This window comes from Oncorhynchus mykiss, chromosome 28 (assembly GCF_013265735.2).
Source record: "Oncorhynchus mykiss isolate Arlee chromosome 28, USDA_OmykA_1.1, whole genome shotgun sequence".
NCBI classification, from domain to species: Eukaryota; Metazoa; Chordata; class Actinopteri; order Salmoniformes; family Salmonidae; genus Oncorhynchus; species Oncorhynchus mykiss.
This window is the reverse complement of record NC_048592.1, coordinates 23752217-23776983: the sequence shown is the minus strand read 5'-3', so window position 1 is coordinate 23776983 and position 24767 is coordinate 23752217. Positions and strand designations below refer to the sequence as shown.

Genomic DNA, 24767 nt, shown 5'->3' with positions numbered 1-24767 from the left:
TCTATGGTAAGGCCAACAATATGAGAAAGTATGTTTGAAAAGATCTGAAATTGAGTTTACTTTTATTGCACAGTGAACATTGTTCTACTGATCAAAAAAAGTACCTTCTTAGTTCCAGAAAAAAACAAAAACATCTGTCTTACCTTGTAAACATTTCCCAGGTTTCATTGAGTATATTGTCTGAGTCCCAAAATGCATTACTTTTGACCAGGGCCCATAGTTACCGAGTTATCCCCCGATGGACATAAAAACGAATACTCGACTACATGAACTTGTTGATACATTTATTTCTCCATGTTAGCACATAGAATATATGTATATACATATTGCTAGCTAAAGCGTAAAACAAAATGCCAGGAGTATAAAAAATGTTAAGCCACTATTAATAGTGTGCATATGGACAGGGTAAAAGTTGACCAAGTCAAAGAATCCTATAGATGTTGTCATGGGTGAGACAGTAACTTTACTTTCCTCACCAAAGTTAGTGTTTACTCAATTAAATGGTGAGAAAATTTGCTAGACTGCAATTTCAGAGGAAAAGGAAATATCATTGTCATATTGCATCATTTTCAGGAAGTGCAACTGTCTTTTAACATGAAAAAAGGACTGTAATACACACATCTTACTCATGCAAGTTACCAGAAATACTTCACACAAATTGGAATGACATCAAAATATTTCCACATAGGGAAAAAAAATCACAAATGAGCATCATACAGGGATGGACAAATATAAAATACATACTGTAGTAGAAGCCGAGAAAATTCACAAATTGGATCTAACCTCTATGTAACACTTTCCAAAGCGCAGACAAAGAAGTGTTTGTAACAAGTGGTTGAGGTCTGGACAGTCCGTCACCTCAGTAATAGATAGACAATTGGCCATATGTGAGGGGACAACTGCAGGGTTCTGCTGGTTTTCAAGTTAACATATTTATAGATAGCTTAATTCCACAATTACATTAGTCCTCTCTCTTAGCCTTTCAAATAGAGGGCAGCGCGCAGGTGGGGAAACTGGAGTTGCAAACCTCAGAAATGTAAATAACTTCCATTAGACTGTACCATCAGTGTGTGTAGTTTATAATCTCATGAGAATTACATGGTGTAAGAGAACAAGTTTATTTACATGTAGTGCAACCATGACAAACAGAATATGATTTTGTTAAGAACGCCATGAGAGATTGAGAGAGAAAGAGAGATTGTGGCATTCGTGCAGGACATGCATGATTCTGTTCATGGTCTCCTGAGGGAGTGCATCAGTATTAAACAGAACATAACTCAAACATGTCCCAAATCAAGCAGTTTGTTAATAACTTCTAAACATTATGCTGCTTCTCTGATTGAAAAATAACAAAACATAGAATATGGTTAAGGAAAGAGAAAAATACAATGTTCAAAATAAATCATATTGTTCTAACTAATACAAATAATTGTGTTAGTTCTGAAAAGTGATGCACTTGTCAGAGCTAACGGAAGAGAGAGTTGCCATCATTGAAAACTGAGTGTCCAAAACTAGGCAATAAAATGAATGAATGCAGGTGATGACATTTCCTCTGTTCAGTCGGCTCTTCATAACTAAGGAAACAGTCCCATGGACTTCCAATATTGTCTGACTTCCCAAGTAGCCTCTTGGTTAGTACTTCTGTTCAAAATCAAATTGGCAATTACATTACCCTTTAAGAAATGATCCAAGACAAGTCAAAAAAAGGATAATAACATTGCACACCATTCAGACTCAAGTAAGAGAAAAATAAAAATGACTAAAAGATAACAAGCCTGATCATTCATATTTGCATATATTTTATATTGGTCCATCCGTATTCATTGTCTATGGGAAACCAAAATACTCTGCAAGCTTTTTTCCCTAGTAATAAAAATGTGAAACTATCAAACATGCACATCCCATTACTTAGAATATGAGGATGGAGTTGAAACAACAGAAACTAACCACCAACTACAGCATATGCAGTGAAGAGTCTCATAACTAGTCACTGAGTATTCTAAAAGTGTACTTACAGTGAACATCACAATAACCATGACACTGATGCCAACCAAAAAAATGAAACGAGGGGGGAAAAAAACAGCACTCAACACAGTTTCTCTGTTAAGATAAGGTTCAACAAATGTTGTTTTTGGCAATATTACAAGCATTTGGGTTATGAAAAGAAATGAAATGTGCAAACGGTCAAATTAGGAAGGAACCTCTCTAAGATCCAGCTCAGTAAAGATTGCTATATATTCCCCCAAGAAATGTTTGACTTTTTCTTTGATTCATAAAAATTACAATGTATTCAAAAAGCCAAGCCAAAATGTGCATAATAACAAACGGAAGATTTTTGTCAGCTTCTTTATAGCCGACTTCATAACCCTGTTCCCAATGATGTTTTAAGTGACTTGAAGATGATAGATGCATGTAAAAACAATAAAAAAGGTGCCGTTCACCAAACTATGTTCATGATAAAATCATGCTAAATGTTCATGGGTCATCTACACTTACCGTTTTGCAGTTTCTTTTCCTCATGTTTTTTTTATAGCATTTTTTAAATATTTTCTGTATGAAAGCAGAGCTTATTCAACATTGCAATAGTACTTACGGTTTAAAATCGACTGTCATATTAATTGTTAAACATGTACAGTAAGAAAAGTGATAAAAAAATTCAGGTAATAAAATGTATTCAGTTAATGCTCATTGGTTATTACAAACTTAAATAACACATTCTCCAACATAGGTCAAATTAGCACAATAAAAAAAATCATACCATGCTATGCATTCGAGCCATGGTCTTGATTTGGGAAAAAACTAAACAAATCAATACACTGGGTATACTAAATAATAATGTAATGAAATAAAATGAAGAGACCATTTTTTCAGACGTTGAGCAAAGATTCGGTCCACAAAGTGTTCAGGAAGGCAGGTAGGGGTGTGGTTGGGTGAGTGACAGTGGGGCGAGCCAATGGGAAGGCGAGCTAGGGTAGTGGGCGCGGTTGCTCATCTCTTCCTACGGCAGGTGCGTTTGTGGTCGGCGTGCCAGTGCTCCTGTTGACACTTGATGGAGCAGTAGGAGGTGTTCCAGCAGCAGTGGTACATGGCTTCCTCCTCACAGTTATAACACTGGACGATTCACACACACACACACACAGGGTCAGACTATGAGAGTTTGTGAATGCCAATATTACAATAACTGACTTGCTGTTGTTCAGTCATTGTCATATTCAATTGATACATTATATTTTACTATGTTTAGTACTGCTCTAATTATGTACTTTTGGTTATGGAGTTAAGAATCCGAAAAGGTCAAGGATGTGCTTAGTTTGGTAGTGGGTTGTGGGGCAGATCTTAGCTAGATAGTGGTGTTCTTTGCCCTGCATGTAGCTAACACAATGTAAAAACTTTGCATGTCCAAATATACTATGGATTTAGCCCATTAGGTCTCAATGAGTGAGACACTGGTTTGAACAGACAGCTGTGTGTGGTAGAGAACGAGGGAAAGGTCTCACTCACCCACTGCTTCTTCTTGGTGGTGGAGAGTAGCTGCTTGTGCTGGGCCACCATCTTCTTCACCTCCTCCACCAGCTCCTCCTTACACTTCTCCTTCACCGTCTTACACTTTCTCTCCATCTCAGCCTGGGCCCCCGACACCGCCTTGCTCACCGCCTGCCTCTTCTCTTCCTCCATCTCAGAACGCAACTGGAGACACACCACAGAGAAGGACCCTCAGCTCAGGAGCATATTCTGAACTTACTGTAGGTGCTTTTGGATCAGGGGTTATTACTGTCATTTTAGTGCAGGTTAAAGTCTTGATACATGTCATATACTCATGTTTTAGCTGGTTCCTTTTCTTAAAATTCAATAAAACCTTTTCTCAGTGTCAGTCTCCAGGTTCCCTCACCTCTCCTGGTACAACCCCAGCTTCACTCAGACCCCCCGTCTCAATCCCCCAGTCCCTCACCTACTCCAGGGCCTCTCGAACCCCCCATCGGTCTCAATCCCCCAATCCCCCACCTACTCCAGGCCTCTCGAACCCCCCATCGGTCTCAATCCCCCAGTCCCTCACCTACTCCAGGGCCTCTCGAACCCTTCATCGGTCTCAATCCCCCAGTCCCCATCGGTCTCAATCCCCCAGTCCCTCACCTACTCCAGGGCCTCTTGAACCCCCCATCGGTCTCAATCCCCCACCTACTCCAGGCCTCTCGAACCCCCCGTCGGTCTCAATCCCCCAGTCCCTCACCTACTCCAGGGCCTCTCGAACCCCCCATCGGTCTCAATCCCCCAGTCCCTCATCTACTCCAGGGCCTCTCGAAACCCTCATCGGTCTCAATCCCCCAGTCCCTCACCTACTCCAGGGCCTCTCGAACCCCCCATCGGTCTCAATCCCCCAGTCCCCATCGGTCTCAATCCCCCAGTCCCTCACCTACTCCAGGGCCTCTTGAACCCCCCATCGGTCTCAATCCTCCACCTACTCCAGGCCTCTCGAACCCCCCGTCGGTCTCAATCCCCCAGTCCCTCACCTACTCCAGGGCCTCTCGAACCCCCCATCGGTCTCAATCCCCCAGTCCCTCATCTACTCCAGGGCCTCTCGAACCCCCCATCGGTCTCAATCCCCCAGTCCCTCACCTACTCCAGGGCCTCTCAAACCCCCCATCGGTCTCAATCCCCCAGTCCCCATCGGTCTCAATCCCCCAGTCCCTCACCTACTCCAGGGCCTCTTGAACCCCCCCATCGGTCTCAATCCCCCACCTACTCCAGGCCTCTCGAACCCCCCGTCGGTCTCAATCCCCCAGTCCCTCACCTACTCCAGGGCCTCTCAAACCCCCCATCGGTCTCAATCCCCCAGTCCCCATCGGTCTCAATCCCCCAGTCCCTCACCTACTCCAGGGCCTCTTGAACCCCCCCATCGGTCTCAATCCCCCACCTACTCCAGGCCTCTCGAACCCCCCGTCGGTCTCAATCCCCCAGTCCCTCACCTACTCCAGGGCTTCTTGAACCCCCCCATCGGTCTCAATCCCCCACCTACTCCAGGCCTCTCGAACCCCCCGTCGGTCTCAATCCCCCAGTCCCTCACCTACTCCAGGGCCTCTCGAACCCCCCATCGGTCTCAATCCCCCAGTCCCTCACCTACTCCAGGGCCTCTCGAACCCCCCATCGGACTCAATCCCCCAGTCCCTCACCTACTCCAGAGCATCTCAAACTCCCCATCTGTCTCAATTCCCCAGTCCCTCACCTACTCCAGGGCCTCTCAAACCCCGTGTCGGTCTCAATCCCCAGTCCCTCACCTTCTCCAGGGCCTCACGAACCACACGCTCAGTCTCCCTCTTGTTGTCGGCCTTCATCATGTCCTTGACGTCGTTGAAGATCTTGGTGTACTTCTCGTGGCACATGTTCTGGCAGGCTCCATCAGAGGTGGTCTGGGTGCTGCGGTGCAGGCAGCGTGGCGAGGCGGCTGAGGCCTTCTTGGTCTGCGTGGAGACAGACAGCTTCTCTGGCTGGTGGGGCGTCGTCACGGGGATCTCCTGGCTGCTGCTCACAGCCTCTATCTCAGGCTCCGGGTCCTGGGGGAGAGAGGGGGTGAGAGATAGAGAAATGGACACACAGACATTAAAACGAACACAATAAAAAAAAAACACTATAGCAATACAATGGCTGAGTGATCATACAACAGCAGTGTGTAAGGATACTTACACTGACTTCCTCTTTGGGATCCGGAGCTTGACCGCGACGGCTCTTCTTTGCTTTAGGCTCCTGACTGTCTGTCTGTCGGTCTCGGTCTGCCTGTCTGTCTGCTTTCTGCTGTGGAGAAATTACAGAACTGCAGTATCTAACAGATTTCTAACACCTCTGTTAGATACACTGTTTCTGTCACTATGGCAACGATCAGAGCTAGAGCCATGACAACACAGATGGTGTAGGGATATGAAGGTTTGTGTTGATCCTCACATTCTCAATCATTAAAATTCAATAAAATACAGGCCTTGTAATATCAGCCACCAGGTGGCGCTGCTAAACATACATACCAGAGTAGCTGTTAGTGAGCTGTGGGCCTATATGCAAACCGCAGTGTGTGTGTCTGTGTGAGAGAGAGAGAGGCAATTGCAGCACAGCATACGTACATGTTTGACCTGCTCGTTGGTGTTGCTGGTGGATGAGATGGAGGACTCGGCCTCCTCCGGCCTCTCTGTCAGCCTCTCCTCTCCGTCTCCTCTCCTCTCGTCCAGCCTCTCCACCATCTTGGTCTTCCAGAAGCGGCCCTCCCTCTGGAAACGCTGGGATAGCTCCAGCTCATCACAGGCCTTCTTCCAGCCCGCGCTGCGCTTCACCTGCAGCTGTTGCACCGACACCTTGATGTCCTGGATGTTGTCTGCCGGGATCCACGCTCTGGGGACGAGGAGACAACAGTCAGCGCAACCAGGGCCTCCCTCATAGCTCCATAGCCAGGGGATATTACAGCTAGAGATTCTGGAAAAGAAGCGCAAGATGATCTACTATTTTTCTGTATACAGCTTAGTGCCCAGTGTGATGGCTGACCTCTGGTGCTGGTGGCCAAAGAAGCGGACGTCCACCTGATTGTCCTCTCTCTGCAGGATCTTCGCTGGCCAGTAGCCAAAGCCCTTCATCTTAGCCCACACCACCTCGTGATTAGGAGTCTGCAACAACAAGCACAAGCAAAGATATTACATACAATTCAATCAACTTTCTTTGTCCCCTTAAGGCAATTCTATTGGGGCTATATTGGTGCTTCAACAATCAAATCCGCAGGGGCATTGAAGCCAAAACAGTTTCATACTCACACAGGGGTAGCAGAACCAGTTGTCAGGTCGAGCGTTGGACAGGTAGAAACAGTTCTTACATAGCATTAACTCGTTTAACTGGGGAGAGAAAGAGAGAGATTAAATTAAGAGAATAGAGAGCAATAAACAGCTTCCATGCCACAACCTCCTAGAATACTGCAATACAAATGTCATTGTGTGCAGATATTTTTTTTTTTTACTGTTTACCTCATGGCATGTGTCACTGTAGAGCAACCGTGCTATTTCAGCCTGGTCACTATGCACTGCAGCAAAAACAGGTTTTGTAAACGTTGGGAAAATAACATTCAAGTACATTTAAAAGACTTGGTTCTATTGAACATGTCATCACAAGAACGGCATTTCAACTACATGAAGAGAGCCTTGGTTGTCCAATAACACATTAGACTGGGTCCTAATAAAATGACATTTCTGCAACAACTATACAGTCTTATGTTACAGCTGCAATTAATAATAGGAGGGAAATCTGATAGCAATATGCTCTTCATGGATCTGTCCCAAATGGCACCTTATTCCCTACTTTTGACCAGAGCCCTGTGGTCCACTATAAAGAGAATAGGGTGCAATTTGGGACGCAGACCATGATAACAGAGTGGTTGTGAACACCCCCCCCACCTCCAAACAAAATGGCGGTATTGTGCACGATCAGCTGGGCATCTGCCTTGAACTCGTCGAAGCTCTTGTATTTCCCCTCGGTGAGGTTCTGCAAAAGAGAGAGAGCGAGAGCACAAAGAGGCCTATTCACACTGGGCAGGACAGAGGGGGCTGTGGTGTGGTTGCAGTACCATAAGAGATCAGAGGAGGGCAGTGCATCACACATCCAGGGCAGACCCAAGTGCTGTTTTCCAAAGGCCTAGATTGTATTCACTAGACACCAAAAGGAGTGAAACATATATACTAGGAACATCTCAAAAATGTTGTTTTCTGTTGCAAAACGTTTTGATACAATGTGCACTCATGAAAACAGCGCTCTGCTGTTTTCCAGCCTATTTGGCAGGCAGGGTTTGGCTGGCGGAATGCACCAGTGATCACAGTGCAGAGGAGACCTCACTGACCCCCTCGCTGTGAGGAGAGGCAATCTGATAGCCTGTAGCGTCGGCTACACAATCACAGCTTTATACTGGGGCTACATCTGACATGCCCTTACACAGACCCTTACCAAACAACATGGGGCCGAGTCCCAAATAGCACCACATGTACAGTGCATTCGGAAGGTATTCAATTTTGTTACGTTACAGCATTATTCTAAAACGGATTCAATTACATTTTTTCCTCATCAATCTACACACAATGACAAAGCAAAAACAGGTTTTTAGAAATTTGCACAAATGTACCTTATTTACACATTTATTCAGATCCTTTGCTATGAGACTTGAAATTGAGCTCGGTTGCATCCTATTTCCAGTGATCATCCTTGAGATGTTTGTACAGCTTGATTGGAGTCCACCTGTGGTAAATTAAATTGACTGGACATGATTTGTAAAGGCACACACCTGTCTATATAAGGTCCCACATTTGACAGTGCATGTCAGAGCAAAAACCAAGCAATGAGGTTGAAGGAATTGTCCGTAGAGCTCCGAGACAGGAGTGTGTCGAGGCACAGATCTGGGGAAGGGTACCAAAAAATGTCTGCAGCATTAAGGTCCCCAAGAACAGTGGCCTCCATCATTCTTAACTGGAAGAAGTTTTCAATCACCAAGACTCTTCCTAGAGCTAGCTGCCAGGCCAAACTGAGCAATCGGGGAGAAGGGCCTTGGTCAGGGACGTGACCAAGAACCCCATGGAGCTCCAGAGTTCCTCTGTAGAGATGGGAGAACCTTCCACAAAGAGAACCATCTCTGCAGCACTCCACCAATCAAGCCTTTATGGTCGAGTGGCCAGATGGAAGCCACTCCAAAAGGCACATGACAGCCCACTTGGAGTTTGCCAAAAGGCACCTAAAGGACTCTCAGACCACGAGAAACAAGATTCTCTGATCTGATGAATCCAATATTGAACTCTTTGGCCTGATTGCCAAGCGTGTCATCTGGAGAAAAGCAGGCACCACTCATCACCTGGCTAAGGTGAAGCATGGTGGTGGCAGCATCATGCCGTGGGGATGTTTTTCAGTGGCAGGGACTGGGAGACCAGTCGAGGGGAAGATGAACGGACCAAAGTACAGAGAGATCCTTGATGAAAACCTGCTCCAGAGCGCTCAGGACAACGACCCTAACCACACATCCAAGACAATGCAGGAGTGGCTTCGGGACAATTCTTTGAATGTCCTTGAGTGGCTCAACCAGAACCCGATCGAACATCTCTGGGGACCTGAAAAAAGCTGTACAGCGACGCTCCCCATCCAACCTGACAGAGCTTGAGAAGCTCTGCAGAGAAGAACGGGAGAAACTCCCCAAATACAGGTGTGCCAAGCTTGTAACATTATACCCAAGAAGACTCGAAGCTGTAATCACTGCCAAAGGTGCGTCAACAAAGTACTGAGTAAAGGGTCTGAATACTTTTGTAAATGTGATATTTCCGGGGGGGTTTTGCAAACATTTCTAAAAACCAGTTTTTGCTTTGACATTATAGGTTATTGTGTGTAGATTGATGAGGGGAAAACGATTTAATCCATTTTAGAATAAGGCTGTAATGTAACAAAATGTGGAATAAGTCATGGGGTCTGAATACTTTGCGAAGGCACTGTAGTGCATTTGGCCTGGTCAGAAGTAGTGCACTATGAAGGAATAGGGTGCCATTTGAGACAACCGAGGGATTGCATGATGAACAACATGAGGAAGATCGTGTGGCAGAAGACATCAGTGGACATGTTTTTTTTCGGACAGTAGCCTACATTCGACATTGGATAAACTAAAGGATTCAACAGTATACAATATATCATGAAAGGTTCAAAGGGCAGGGAATTCAAATCAAAGTTTATTGGTCGCATACACAGTTTGGCAGATGTTATAGCGGGTGCAGCGAAATGCTTATGTTACTAGCTCCTAACGATGCAGTAAAATGTCAAATCAAGCACACAAATAATCAAAACATTTTTTAAAATGTCACTCAAGAAACATCGTAACGAATCTAATTAACAACCCAAATAGCAGTGTAAAACGAATCGAAATGCAATTTATACATATATACACCGATTCATTTACACTAGATATATACAGCAGTAAATATATGAGTGAGCTCTGTCAAGAATCCAGCATAAACATACAAATGCAGTGTGCATAAACAGTGTAACTAAAATCCAATGTACAGTAGTAGAAATGTTAGAATGAACCATGTGGGGAATACAGGGTTTAATACAGTGTGAAACAGGAAGTGTCCAGTGGTTTAATTCCTCTATAACATGGGACAGCAGCGTCGGCTGTGTGTGTGTGTGTGTGTGTGTGCGTGTTTGTGAGTTTGAGGTATGTATGTTATTGATAGCTTGTGTGTGTGTTTTGTGAGAGTGAGTTTCTGCGTCACTTGGTAGGCGGCTAGTGATGGCTGTTCAACAGTCTGATGGCCTGGTGATAGAAGCTGTTTTTTAGTCTCTGTCTTGGTTCGGTCTTCCATAACTAAATAATAGTGTGAAATCCCGAATGCGTCCCAAATGACTCTGGTCAAAAGAAGTGCACTACACAGGGAATATGGTTCCATTTGGGACAGAACCACAGTGTGAAACCCTGTGTTCAGCAGTGTATTAAGGCCACTTAGTTACCTCCTGAATGTTGGTGACGTCCAGCGAGGTGTGGATGAGCCTTCTGTACATCGGGTGTCTAGTGTCTTTGCCTTTCTTGTTCAAGTCCACGGCCTGCAAGCCCGAAAAAAAATTATTTAATATCACTTTTATGGACGAAAAGGAGTAGGAAGAGGCGGGGGGCTGGAAACAACCCAGACCTTTGTGGTGGGAGATTTTACTGGCCTTGATTTTAAGTAATATAAAACATGGCAGTGCTCTGATTCAATATGGTGTTTAAGGCCCAAATGGCAATCTATACCCTACATAGTGCACTACTTTTGACCAGAGACCAATGGGAGGGCTGGTCAAAAGTAGTGCATAATATAGGGAATATGGTGCCATTTGGGATGGAACCAGTGCCACAGCCTGGCCCTACATACATACGCTGAACACAAAACTAACTGTTCCATGGAACACTCACCCTCTCTTTCATGCGCTGAATGATAAAACGCAGGTATTTGCACATCTCCTGCTTGTTCAGGTTCTTCTTTTTACTACCCTGCAGAATGAGAGAGAGAGAGCAAAAGACAGAGAGAGCAAGAGAGCGAGAGAGAGCTCAGCATGACACTGTAATCAATCCAGCGCTCTATTCAAACCAGCAGTGGGAAGAAACTGATGAGAGCTGACTGTGTACAATATATTGCATATCATAAATTATCCCAACAATAAAAGGAGGAAAAAGACCGCCTGCAGCGCAGTGGAGAGAGAGAAGAGAGTGAGAGCAGACAGGACAGGAGACAGAGCAGACAGGACAGGAGACAGAACAGGAGACAGAGCAGACAGAACAGGAGACAGAGCAGACAGGACAGGAGACATAGCAGACAGGACAGGAGACAGAGCAGACAGGACAGGAGACAGAGCAGACAGGAGACAGAGCAGACAGAACAGAAGACAGAGCAGACAGGACAGGAGACAGAGCAGACAGAACAGGAGACAGAACAGGAGACAGAGCAGACAGGACAGGAGACAGAACAGGAGACAGAACAGGAGACAGAGCAGACAGAACAGGAGACAGAGCAGACAGGACACAGAGCAGACAGGACAGGAGACAGAGCAGACAGGAGACAGAGCAGACAGGACAGGAGACAGAGCAGACAGGACAGGAGACAGCAGACAGGACAGGAGACAGAGCAGACAGGACAGGAGACCGAGCAGACAGGACAGGAGACCGAGCAGACAGGACAGGAGACAGAGAAGACAATAAGGAGAGCAGACAGGAGACAGAGCAGACAGAACAGGAGACAGTAGACAGAACAGGAGACAGTAGACAGAACAGGAGACAGGAGACAGAACAGGAGACAGAGCAGACAAGAAGGAGCTTACAGGACAGGAGACAAGAAGGAGCAGTCAGGACAGGAGACAGCGCAGACAAGACAGGAGACAGAGCAGACAAGAGACAGAGCAGACAGGACAGGAGACAGAGCAGGAGACAGAGCAGACAAGACAGGAGACAGAGCAGACAAGACAGGAGACAGAGCAGACAAGACAGGAGACAGAGCAGACAAGACAGGAGACAGAGCAGACAGGACAGGAGACAGAGCAGACAGGACAGGAGACAGAGCAGACAGAATAGGAGACAGAGCAGACAGAATAGGAGACGGAGCAGACAGAACAGGAGACAGAGCAGACAAGACAGGAGACAGAGCAGACAAGACAGGAGACAGAGCGGACAGGACACAGAGCAGACAAGAAGGAGAGCAGACAGGACAGGAGACAGAGCAGACAGAACAGGAGACAGAGCAGACAGGACAGGAGACAGAGCAGACAGGACAGGAGACAGAGCAGACAGGACAGGAGACAGAGCAGACAGAACAAGAGACAGCAGACAGAACAGGAGACAGAGCAGACAAGACAGAGCAGACAGGAGACAGAGCAGACAAGAAGGAGAGCAGACAAGACAGGAGACAGAGCAGACAAGAAGGAGAGCAGACAGGACAGGAGACAGAGCAGACAGAACAGGAGACAGAGCAGACAGGACAGGAGACCGAGCAGACAGGACAGGAGACAGAGCAGACAGGATAGGAGACAGAGAAGACAATAAGGAGAGCAGACAGGACAGGAGACAGAGCAGACAGAACAGTAGACAGAACAGGAGACAGTAGACAGAACAGGAGACAGAGCAGACAAGAAGGAGCTTACAGGACAGGAGACAAGAAGGAGCAGTCAGGACAGGAGACAGCGCAGACAAGACAGGAGACAGAGCAGACAAGAGACAGAGCAGACAGGACAGGAGACAGAGCAGGAGACAGAGCAGACAAGACAGGAGACAGAGCAGACAAGACAGGAGACAGAGCAGACAAGACAGGAGACGGAGCAGACAAGACAGGAGACAGAGCAGACAAGACAGGAGACAGAGCAGACAGGACAGGAGACAGAGCAGACAGGACAGGAGACAGAGCAGACAGGACAGGAGACAGAGCAGACAGGACAGGAGACAGAGCAGACAGAATAGGAGACAGAGCAGACAGAATAGGAGACAGAGCAGACAGAACAGGAGACAGAGCAGACAAGACAGGAGACAGAGCAGACAAGACAGGAGACAGAGCGGACAGGACACAGAGCAGACAAGAAGGAGAGCAGACAGGACAGGAGACAGAGCAGACAGAACAGGAGACAGAGCAGACAGGACAGGAGACAGAGCAGACAGGACAGGAGACAGAGCAGACAGGACAGGAGACAGAGCAGACAGAACAAGAGACAGCAGACAGAACAGGAGACAGAGCAGACAAGACAGAGCAGACAGGAGACAGAGCAGACAAGAAGGAGAGCAGACAAGAAGGAGACAGAGCAGACAAGAAGGAGAGCAGATAGGACAGGAGACAGAGCAGACAGGAACAGAAGACAGAGAAGACAGGAGACAGAGCAGACAAGAAGGAGAGCAGACAAGACAGGAGACAGAGCAGACAAGAGACAGAGCAGACAGGACAGGAGACAGAGCAGACAGAACAGGAGACAGAGCACACAGAACAGGAGACAGAGCAGATAGGAACAGGAGAAGACAAGAAGGAGAGCAGACAGAACAGGAGACAGAGCAGACAAGAAGGGGAGCAGATTGGACAGGATACAGAACAGGAGACAGAGAAGACAGAACAGGAGACAGAGAAGACATGACAGGAGACAGAGAAGACATGACAGGAGACAGAGAAGACATGACAGGAGACAGAGCAGACAGGAGAGGAGACAGAACAGGAGACAGAGAAGACATGACAGGAGACAGAGCAGACAGGACAGGAGAGCAGACAAGAAGGAGACAGAACAGACAAGACGCAGAAGACAGGACAGGTCACAGGGATGGTACTGGTCCCATGAAAATAATAATATTTATCTAATAAGTGAAAAACAGCATGATCAATTATGGGCCTAGATAATACATTTGAGTAATTTGATAAAAGGTACTATATAGCTTACACCCAGACATAGGCTAGACAGCACCAGCAGACTAACATGGAATACCTACCCTGCACACCACACACTGCCAGTTGGATCCGCTGTCCCGGGGCTTGTACTCGTCAGACAGGCATTTGAGGTGATAGACACGGAAGCAGTTGTCACACACCAGCACGTCTCCGGGCAGGTGGCACTCAAAGCAATACCAGTCGTGGCTCTCTGCCTCCCATTCCTGAAACATACGGAGCACAGTGATCGGTGCCCCCCCTCCGCACCGACCTGACGGCTGGGCTGCTGGAGACTAGTCTACACCCCCAGCCAGGGGGCCACTCCTGGACCCACTTCACCAGCTGTTCCACAACACACATCACAGTTCTTTGATCTATGCATATTTATCTTATATCCAGGTCGCCCTTGGAAAAGAGGTCTTCTGACCTCAATTGGACTTCCTGTATAAATAAATGTTAAATAAAAACGTTTTACTGGTAGCCTATACAAACATTATCTCACAACAACAGTTATTGAATGTTTAGAATTCTGACTGACCTCCTCCTGCGGCTCGCTCTCCGTCTGCAATTAAACACCCCCATCATTGATTAATTAACTAGCAAATAAACAGTGTACGTACAGTGGATTGTGTAGCATAACCCCTGTGCAAGCCAATTATTTAAAGGGCAATCTCTTAAATAAACCTCTTGGGAAGGAAGGATGAGAGTATTACAGGCCTAAGGCTGATGTATGACCATTGCGGAAACGCTTGCTTCCTGGAATGTAATTATTAGCACACATATCTAAGATATTTCGCATCAACTAAAGTTCCCCCTCTGTGTTCTGAGGCTAGATGAAGTATGCCTCCCAAATGGCACCCTATTCCCTATATAGTGCCCAACTTTTGACAAGAGCCCTGGTGGGCTGTGGTCTAAAGTAGTGCACTATAAAGGGAATAGGGTGCCATTTAGGAAGCAACCAAAGTTCATATTAAACCCTGATGTGGCCGTGCATGCATGAAAGGCTGATGGAAGCTCGGGAAGGGTGGGGGAAATTCCTGCCAACCTGAACCTGCTGCTCAAAGCATTACTCATGATTTACTATAGTCTAGTTACAGGTTTCACTAAGACGTATAGAGCTAGAAACCATCTGCCTGCCTGGGATTCAAACCAACAACCTACTCATAGTCTTGAGTGGTAAAGGAAGTGAATAAGGACTTATTATTGCAACTAGCCTACACCTTCCCACAAAACCCTTTCTTTCAGATGAAGGAATAAAAACATCCTAGTTGAGGTGGTTAACACAGGACAACCTAACCTACGACACTCCATCAGTGCAGAATCCTTGTGTCCTTCCCTCCAACTCTATCCAGCCTCTGTTGCACATGCTCTGTTTAAACCTAGTGAGCTGGAGAGCACTCCATCACAGGGGAGCAGAGAGGAGGAGCCCAAACTAACACACAGAGCCATAAATAGTCATAAAGGACAAAAGGACAGTGCATAGACGCAGCAGTGCCACTGCCAGCCTAGAGGGAGAGCCTGATGTAAAGCAAGCTCTGCCAGAGGCAAATCATTTTTATTTAGGCCTCACCCCACCAAGGCCTCCACAAGGTCCCTCCATATCTTTTCCTGTCCAGGGCTATTTTGGATGGCTCTTTCCAGTTGAGACCTAGTCTGTTGGTGGTGTTCAGCCCTGCTAGATGTGCCTGGCCCAGTCCCACTGCACAGTCAAGTGTAGAAGGGTACTTCACGGTCCATGCCGTGTCCCTGTCCTATTGTATTCTGAATGAAAAGGGTGAGGCCTATGGGGAAGCACTGTCTGATGATGCTTCCTACAGTGTAACATTGCCTACCTCACTTGGAGTGATAAATATCCCCACCACACTGGCATGATGTTACAGTGTGGTGGTTATTGCAGAGATTAAATCAAGTGAAGGACATCCAACATCCTCAAGTAAGAAAACAAAAGGCTGTTGCACATGTATAATAACACAAGGGAGAGTTCAAATTTTTTTTTATACAAATATATCATACGTTATTGACATTGTTAACCAAAGCAATTATATCTATTTTGAATTTTTATAATTGACCCCCTAAAACAGCAGAGGGGGAACTTTTAGGAGGGAGAATGAGCCTTGTCTAAAACGGTCAACAAAAGCAGAGGGGTTGTGAGGGGAGGTGCTAGCTAGTACCCGTAGGCCCGACCCAGTTTGGCTCATGCTGTCTCCCAACCCCAATAACACTGTCAAGAGTCTCAAGCTGGGACACGCCAGGCAGAGAGAAAGCAGGCTGAGCAGAGATGTGCCTGGAAGCACAGGTCCATCTATTACATAAGCCAGCCTGGGGATCCATCTTAAATAGCACCCTATTCCTTACATAGTGCACTACCTTTTACCAGAACCTTATGGGCCCGGGTCAAAAGGAGTTAACTATATAGGGAATAGGGTGACATTTTGCAGGCACCAGCACTCTGCACTGCAGCAGGCTAGCTGAGCCAACCTCCCTATAGACACACCACATACCCATTCCTCTCAGGAGAGCTGTAGAGATCATTACAAATACAGCCCACACTGCCCTCCCTGCATTCACAATACATAACCATGAAGCTACTAGCTAAGGCCAGACATGAAGACACTGTATGTGTCCCAAATGGCACCCTATTCCATATATAAAATAGCACTACTTTTGACCAGAGTGCTATGGGCCCTTGTCGTGCTTTAACAAGGGGAAAAGGGTGCTATTTGGCTTTCCCCACTGAGCTTCACCTCAAACACATCCATCAACAAGCCATTCTGCCACTCTCTTCTGATTAACTGAACAAACCAGGATATGGAATATCATAAACAAGAAGAGTCTAAATAATAACGATGGGCATGCCTGGATTAAATCCACTCTGACTTTGGTCCATCATCTATTTACTTTGGAACGTATTTATCAAGGGTTGATCCTCGAACATGCTGACCAAACCGGCCATGTTGCGTGAGCGAGTGTTGCAAGAAAAATTTACACAAACATGTTATTCAATCATTTCTTCCAAACTGCTGGGGCGCGTCTGCATAACCAGGCGCTAAAATAGAATTTGGTTCTGTTTTAGGCACTTGACGCGCTTCAAGTCCCACCACTCTCATCTACTCATTGGTTTCTACGAGCAAATACCCACGTGGGTATAAAAAATTGACCAAAAACGAACTAAGTTTCTCCTTTTCATCTGTGGATTAATTATCGGGAGTAGAGAACACACCATTTTGTAACACTCAAAATGAGTCAGAATTCTACAAAGATCCAGCAACAAATAAAAAGGACCATATGAATTTCAGTTAAAATAACAACCCAAAGTCTCCCAAGACAAATTAGCTAGCAACAGCAAGCTACCTAAATGGCCATGAATGTTTCATTTGTGTTTTGATCTGTCCCCAAATGAATATAGTTGGTTTTGGTATTTTAACCTGCGCGTCATGAACACATCTGGTGTGGATAGACAAAACCAGCATGCGTACACAGACACACGCGCGGTGCCGGTTTGGTCAGCATGTACGTTTATGATCAACGGCGAGGAATATCAACAAATACTGCTGCTGTTGCGGAGGAAAGAAACATTCTTGCGTCTAAAATTGCACCCTATGGGACCGGGTCAAAAGTAGTGCACTATATAGGGAATAGGGTGCCATTTGGGATGCAATCCCTGGTCACTTCCAAGGACACAAACATGACAGTTGGATTGAATCCAGGCACTTGAGACAACGGAACTTCATAATGTACTGTAATTACGTCGACATTCTTCAGATACACAATACAAATGCGATGCTGACCTATGAAATCAGTCAGCTAACATTTCTAAGGACAGTCAGGCATAAATAGGCTGTATCCCAAAGGCCCCTATTCTATATAGTACACTACTTTTGATCAGGGAACCCCATAGGCCCTGGTCAAAAGTAGTGCACAACATAGGGAATTTGAGTCCATTTGGGATGTAACCATAGTATAGACAACACACCACCATACCCCCTTGTTCATCAAACCAAATCATGCTGGAGTCACAGAGATAATAACACACAGAGGAATGAAGGTACACACCCCTCCCTGAGGAGTTACTACTGCTACCACCATCAGCAAAACTACATCTACTACACACATCATATATGCTTGCTACAAACCTGCGGCTATGCTGGCGTTGCTGGTCATTTCACGCAAAAGACATGACATTGAAATGTGCTACTATGATTCTGAAACTTTTTCTTCAGAGACTCTCTCTTTGGAGAATTGTTTTGAAGTATGTGTCAAACAAAGCCATGAAGACAACAGCTTTCACTGTATGGAACCCTGGCAATGTTTATTAGTTTTTTTAGCTGTTTTTAAAGCAACGTTACATGTGTAGATAAGTAGCGAGCAAATATTTAAAGGAAGTGACTGATCCATTCCGCAAGAAATTGGGCCACCGAGACAGCGCTACACCGGGCTTTCTGGAAGCTTTTCACATGGAATATCAGCATCTCTCGTGTTAAAACTACTGGCTATGACGTAAATGGTTAACCATTACAACTGAAAATACTTTTGATATCATATTTTTAAACAGATAATTCAATTAGTATTTTGTTGTCTGATTTTATGTTAAAGAGTATGCAGCTCTAAAAAGATTCCATCAAATCCCAGATTGCGCTGCAGAAGTGGCAAAAGTGATTTGAAGCGGAATGATGTTAGTAAAATAAATTAGAGATTTAAAAAAAATTAGAAAACAACGATCCACCCTTACCTTGCTTCCTTCGGCCTTCGGCTCCTGTGTGATTGCAAGTGATCCAGAAAGCAGTGTTTAAAGTCCTGCTGCTCTAGTCAATTGAGTTCTCTTTGAGTAGTGCTAAATCTGACTGTACTGTGTGGGGCCAGTGTGTTTGGTGCATAGCAGAGCTACAGTACTAAAGGAATGTGTGCATGGTCATCATACCTATGACTTTAACAAGTCAGCCTCACATACAAATTGGTAAGGGAGCAGCATGACTTGAATCACCAGGTCGTTATAATCAATGCTGAATTCAGTGCTATAGTTCACAGCACCTCTGAATGACTGAAGTATTACTAAGTTGTCTAGCATAGCAGATATACAAACAACTCCTTACAAATAAAAGACGTAAAAACATTGAATAAAAGGGAGAATTCCTTGAACTAAGTACATTTTCTTCTGAACCATAGAGGTGTTGCTGAGGGAGATAGGAGAAATAGGTGTTGATGATGAAGAAACCAGCAAGGACTGCTGGGGTTTGGGTTATCACTACTGGGTAAAACCCCTCTCTTACCTGCTCGTCTCCAGGCAGCCAGTAGCCCTCCTGCTCAATGCCAGCCTTGGAGCCCTTACAGCCCACAGTGAGAGTCTCCACCACCAGGCCATCCTTCACTGCCAGACTCAGCTGCCTGGCTGTCTCCTTGGGGTGCATGCCAAACACACGGCTCAGGTACCTGCATAGGTACAACACACCAACATCACTGCCTCTGCCTGCATTCTCTAACAACTCAATCAAGGATAAACCCATTCACCTCAGAAGGAGCTGCCAAATATGCAATTCACAAGGAAATGGGCAAGAATAGAACAAAACAGAAGCAGACAAGAGTGCCAAAGACATCCAATTTTAAATCTTGAAGTAGGGCCTAGCCCCCAGAAAAATATTGCTACCTGCATTGGGACCACCACATCTTCACAGTGCAACCCATTACATGGACTAGTTGGGACAAAACCACTAATGACTGTGCCGCCAACCGTTTTATGTTCTGCAGACAGACTAAGTCTTTCCACATCTAATGTAAAGCGATAACACAACCTCCCCTCCTGTACCAACTGCCTTCATTTTCATATTAAACTCTATTTTCCTGGACTGTCAATGTCACCACCTCATCCATTCAAATACAAAATGTATTTTAAGACATTAAGACAGTTCAGCAGTGCCTGCCATTGAATTTCATCGCTTTATCTCCATGACAACAGCCACTCTGTGTCATTCATTCTGCTCGTGGACAACTTCCAAGGCTCTCTGTTTGCCAGAGGATTCCAATTAGCCCTATTCCTATTCCATTAACTGAAAATAATTATCAGGCATAGGTTTCAGCATGAATTAATTTAGATTAGACTGTAAGAATATTACAAGATAATCATAAAACAATATAATAGGACCTAAATCAGTCTAAATAAATACAAATATTCATATAGGTGCTACAATGGAAGCTGCAATATAGCTTGGTTGAAATAATTTATGGTCTGAATGGCATTAAGCAAAGGGAATTTAATGTCAAGTATTGAACGATGAAACCATTTCACCTATTGATCAAGCATGACCCTGAACGCAGTAGCTAAGACCCACCACCATTCATCCATCGATCCAAACTCAATATGTATTGAAAGTGAATATGCATAGAAGGTGCATCACAAATGTAAACAACTGGAGACACCTTATCATTTAGTCTACAAAACGGCCGGGTGACTCCACTAATATTTAAGACAATTTTTGGGGGCTTTTGTGACGTCTCCACTTTCTAAGCGTCTTGGAATAGAACTAGAATGACTGGAATACTTACTTTGAGATCCTGTCCATGTTGGCAATTTGTTTCTGGTTGCGGATGACCTCAATGGCAGCCCACACGTACTGGACCACCTTCGGATCCGCCTGCCTCTTCTTCACCACACGCGACATGATCTCTTTATTCATGACACCTGCAAGGAATGGGAGAGAAGTAATGTTTCAAACCATTAGGCTACTTCTAGAGACACTGCGGAACATAGTTGAAATGGGTCAATTTCAAATCAGGAAATGAACAGCGAAAGTTGTTTTTCTTCCCCCTCTCAGCTCAAGTGAAGAAATCCTCATCATGCCGCACCACCCAGAGGGCATGGGTAAACTACACCTCCAGCCTAGCCTGGTGGAACCATCCTGATCGCTACGTTCACCATTCTATTTCACTGACGTCAACAGAACGGTGAACGCAGCGATCAGGATGGTTCCATCAGGCTACCTTTAACCATCTTCCTAGCCTAAACAGCCAGGATAAGAAACAACAAGAATCTGCAGGTTCCAAAGCCTTCCAGGACCAGGATTGGTCAACCCAATCAAGACAACAAAAACGATGTCTATTCCCATGTCAGAAAGACCTCAGAAACGTGCTTTGACTGGCCTAATAGATGTCCATTGTCCATGACACAACATTGCTCCAATGACCATGCGAGTGACACAGGGGGCTTCCCATGGTCAGCAGGTAGCCTATCGGTTAAGAGCGTTGGCCCAGTAACCAAGAATTTGCTGGTTAGACACCCTGAGCCAACTAGGTGAAAAATCTGCTGCTGTGCCCTTGAGAAAGGCACTTAACCCCAATTGCTCCTGTAAGTAGCTATGGATAAGAGTGTCTGCTAAATGTAATCCTAAAATACACTATTATGTATGGCCAAGTCTAGTTCTATTGGGCTTTGTTTATCATTCCCTTAAACACTGCAATGTAACAGGAATCAGCACTTAGGGAGCTGTAGTAGAAATGGCCAACATCTAGATTCCAGGCCCGGGGTAGGCAACCCTAGTTCTCGAGTGCCGCAATTAGCGGCACTCCAGGAACAGGGTTGCCTACCCATATTCTAGGCTATTCAGTGGAAGAAAAACAGAATACCCCCCAAAAAAAATTGTTTATTTTTTTTGCAAAAGAAATGAAGAAAGCTGTGCCATTTCACAGAACTATCATAGAACAAGTCTACTGTGAGGGAATACAATATTACTCAAGAGATTTTAAGGAAAGGAACAATAGCAGTTTGCCTCATCCTGTTATTAATAAATAACCTTATTTTAACTAGGCAAGTCAGTTAAGAACAAATTCTTATTTACAATGACGGCCTACCGGGGAACAGTGGGTTGTTCAGGGCAGAACTACTGGCTCAACGCTCTAACCACTAGGCTACCTGCCATCCCGTTAACTATGTTTCAAATCCAATTTTGCACATTACTCTTCTTAAAAGATGTCCTCCAGCATTTTTGTTTTTACTTTGAAATGTAAAATGTCAATTTAAAAAACTTCTGTTCCAAGCTAACCATATGCTAATGTTAGTCCACAGACTTCACAAACAGAATGCGAATCCATACATGTTTTAGTTCAACTAACATTTAAAGACCAAAGGACAAAATTATGTGTACGGTTTACTATCCGTTCACACCAGTTCACTGAACATTTTGGCACCTCATTGGGCCAGACAGGAGGAAATAGCCTAAATAGATATCATGTAGCCACTTCATATTTCGCTTCAATTCGTCATAGTCAAATTAAAAAGCATGTGATATTGAAATGTGAGCCAAATTTCACAAATTAAGGTCTCGCACATCCACTACTTACAATAACCATGTCATCTTGTACGTGAAGCCTACATAGAGTTTACATTTTTATATATATATTTTTTTTTAAAGTGATTTAAGCAAGCGAATCACTTCTCTAAAAATGTAGGCCTTCTAGTTAAAAACCTATAGCAATCATAGTTCAACACTTAACCTAACCAAGAGATTTTAGCCTATTGGAGGCTCATAGTTCAGCTATAATCCAAGAGGAAGTTGAAGGAAGAGGAAGCGAGACATCCCACTTGCAAATTTTTTATGGTTCATATAGAGTCAATAAACTAAGCAGACCAGATCAACCTGCTATTGCATTGGTGCCTATGGGAGAGACACACCTTTAAGACTGGAACTGACCATTTTTTTCAATGGTGTAAACAGCCTCAGGAAGCTTGAGAACATTATGTTTCCTATAATCACACCTTTAAAAAACAAACATTTTTAAATATTTTTTTAGAAAACAAAGAGGAGCATCTGTTAAACATTTAATTAAATGTGTACGCCTTAGCAAGACAGTAGAATATCTCAATTTCAGGCCTATACCACTCCCGCAGTAGGCTTATCTTGGGGCAAACATTTCACAAAAAGAAAATCACATTTCCTTGCAAACCTGAGGATTGACGACAGACTCTAAATCACTGTAATATCATGTCTCTTCCCATGTCTAACTTGCAGCCTGCTGAGAGAAGGTGAATAAGAACTGAGAGGAGTAGAGGTGACAGTGAGCGATGTGATATCCCATGCAATGCAAACCAGAGTAGGTGTTAATAAGAGTCACCAGTGCCTTGGTGCCAGGGCACTACTTAGTGCTCCAACTCCACATCCGCTGCCACCTTACAAAGGCAGCGTCCCAAATTCTACCATATTCCCCATATTTATTTATCTATCCATTATTTTACCAGGTAAGTTGACTGAGAACACATTCTCATTTGCAGCAACGACCTGGGGAATAGTTACAGGGGAGAGGAGGGGGATGAATGAGCCAATTGTAAACTGGGGATTATTCTGGTTAAAAGTAGATCACTAAATATGGAATAGGGTGCCATTTGGGATGCATCCAGAGGTAACAGCAACCGCTCACAGCTGCTACCTGAACACACCCCCATCTAGGGACTGACACTACATAATGTCATGACTACAGAGGTTCTACACTCCCCAATCAATTAGGCTGCTAGGTGTCCAGGAGCACAACACTCCCATCATCAAAATTCAGAGCTTATAATCATACAAGGTAGGTCTAGCAGTGGCAATAAGATGAACTTTATTATTTAGAGTCTTTGTTTATCAAATGTAGCTATGAATCATGAATGTTGTCTTCCTCAAGGTCCAGCTGTGACTCTGTTTCCACTTTTACAACACAATCAGTGCTCAACAGAGGCAGACAAATTATATCTACTGTGTATATAGTATGGGCAAATTAGCCAAACAATCAATCCACTAATACGCGTGTCAAACTCAACATGAATAATAGTATGCGAGACAGACATCCTAAAGGAGAGGTCCTGTGAATGAAAATTCTGATGGGCTATTTTGAAGATGTAAAAAAAAAAAAAAAAAAACAGCAGGATTAGCTTATTGGATACATGAATGAGCTTTTTCGTGGCTGTGTTTTAATTTTGTCTGACCAACTATTCGCACATTGATAGTGTAGTTGGGGCAGGCGGGTAAATGTGCCTTCTCTTCCCCAGACCAATCCCTGGCCTGATTTCCGGATTAAGTATTCAGCACAGTCCGTGGATGTTTCAACAAAGGCGTCCAAGGCCACACGACCAAACTAGCTAACTGGTAGCTCCCACTCCCAGTTTGCTAGCTGGCTAATGTTGTCAGTTTGATAGTTAACTAGATAGCTAGTACTAGGGAGCTAGCTAACGTTTGGTTAGGGTAATCTCCAAAGCGAGTGTCAAAGAAAGCTTGTCAAAACGTTAGTTAGCTGGTTCGACAACATAATTGTTAGCAAGCTAGCTAACGTTAGTTAGCAGGATCTGGAAAGCGAAGCAGTTCTGTAGCAGCTACCTAGCTATTTAACGTACGCTTTCAAACATGCATTTATTAGCCACGTAGACAAATAAAATATAGTTGTTAGACGGTAACAAAGCAACTACCAAAACGTATACAGAAAATATGAATGTTAGTTAGAATCGTTGTTTTCAGAACGCGCCATGTTCATAACAGGTACAGCTACAGTAGATAGCTAGCTGTTAGCTAACCGTAATATGTTAATTTCAGTAATACATTTTATATTAAATACATGTCCAACTTACCGTCACTACAGTATTAATAATATATGTCACTGTATAAATCCGCAAAGGATTCAATGTAAGATACTTTACATTTGTATTTCCGGGATAGTTTAGACTGTCTGAATTATGGTCAGGTTTACGTCCAGCTGGCCTGGCCACACAGCACAGGATTGGGGAGAGGTAAACACAGCGCCAACATTAAAATAGCAGGACAGATTTTTACACAGGAGAACTCTAGTGGTGGAATTACGATTTGACACGTACTCTTTTGTTTATGTTATTTTTGTGAGGCAATT

At 44.6% G+C, this 24767-nt stretch overlaps 2 protein-coding genes across 6 annotated transcripts in view; one reads left to right on the top strand and one right to left on the bottom strand.

Moving 5' to 3' along the window:
- Nucleotides 1–270: 270 nt before the first annotated feature.
- Nucleotides 271–24677, bottom strand: zmynd11 (zinc finger, MYND-type containing 11). Of its 5 annotated transcripts, none has more exons than XM_036966911.1 (17): nt 24493–24677; nt 20448–20583; nt 19178–19337; nt 18640–18663; nt 14449–14472; nt 13973–14134; nt 10937–11014; nt 10495–10587; nt 7419–7506; nt 6993–7048; nt 6786–6863; nt 6523–6641; nt 6108–6372; nt 5680–5787; nt 5274–5549; nt 3502–3687; nt 271–3111 (listed from the first exon to the last, which is right to left on the bottom strand). In XM_036966911.1, exons 2-17 carry the CDS (start codon nt 20576–20578, stop codon nt 2989–2991), a joined length of 1971 nt encoding a protein of 656 aa, XP_036822806.1. In that variant the 5' UTR covers nt 20579–20583; nt 24493–24677; the 3' UTR covers nt 271–2988. The 5 variants fall into 5 exon arrangements, with proteins under 5 accessions (XP_036822806.1, XP_036822807.1, XP_036822808.1 ...); XM_036966912.1 differs by having other exon boundaries at nt 5680–5784; XM_036966913.1 differs by lacking the exon at nt 14449–14472.
- LOC110508186 (vasoactive intestinal polypeptide receptor 2-like) overlaps nt 23392–24767 on the top strand; it is a 61226-nt gene continuing 59850 nt past the window's right edge. The window contains exon 1 of the mRNA XM_036966917.1: nt 23392–23462. The gene's annotated coding sequence lies outside the window, so the exon portion shown is untranslated. The remainder of the gene's footprint in view (nt 23463–24767) is intronic.

Coding starts and splice junctions, on each gene's coding strand:
- zmynd11 (XM_036966911.1), bottom strand. CDS start 20,578: ATGAATAAAGAGATCATGTCGCGTGTGGTGAAGAAGAGGCAGGCGGAT. Junction 11,015..13,972: donor GGCAGTGTGTGGTGTGCAGG/GTAGGTATTCCA, acceptor CTCATTCTGCAG/GGTAGTAAAAAGAAGAACCT. Junction 7,507..10,494: donor ACGTCACCAACATTCAGGAG/GTAACTAAGTGG, acceptor TCTCTTTTGCAG/AACCTCACCGAGGGGAAATA.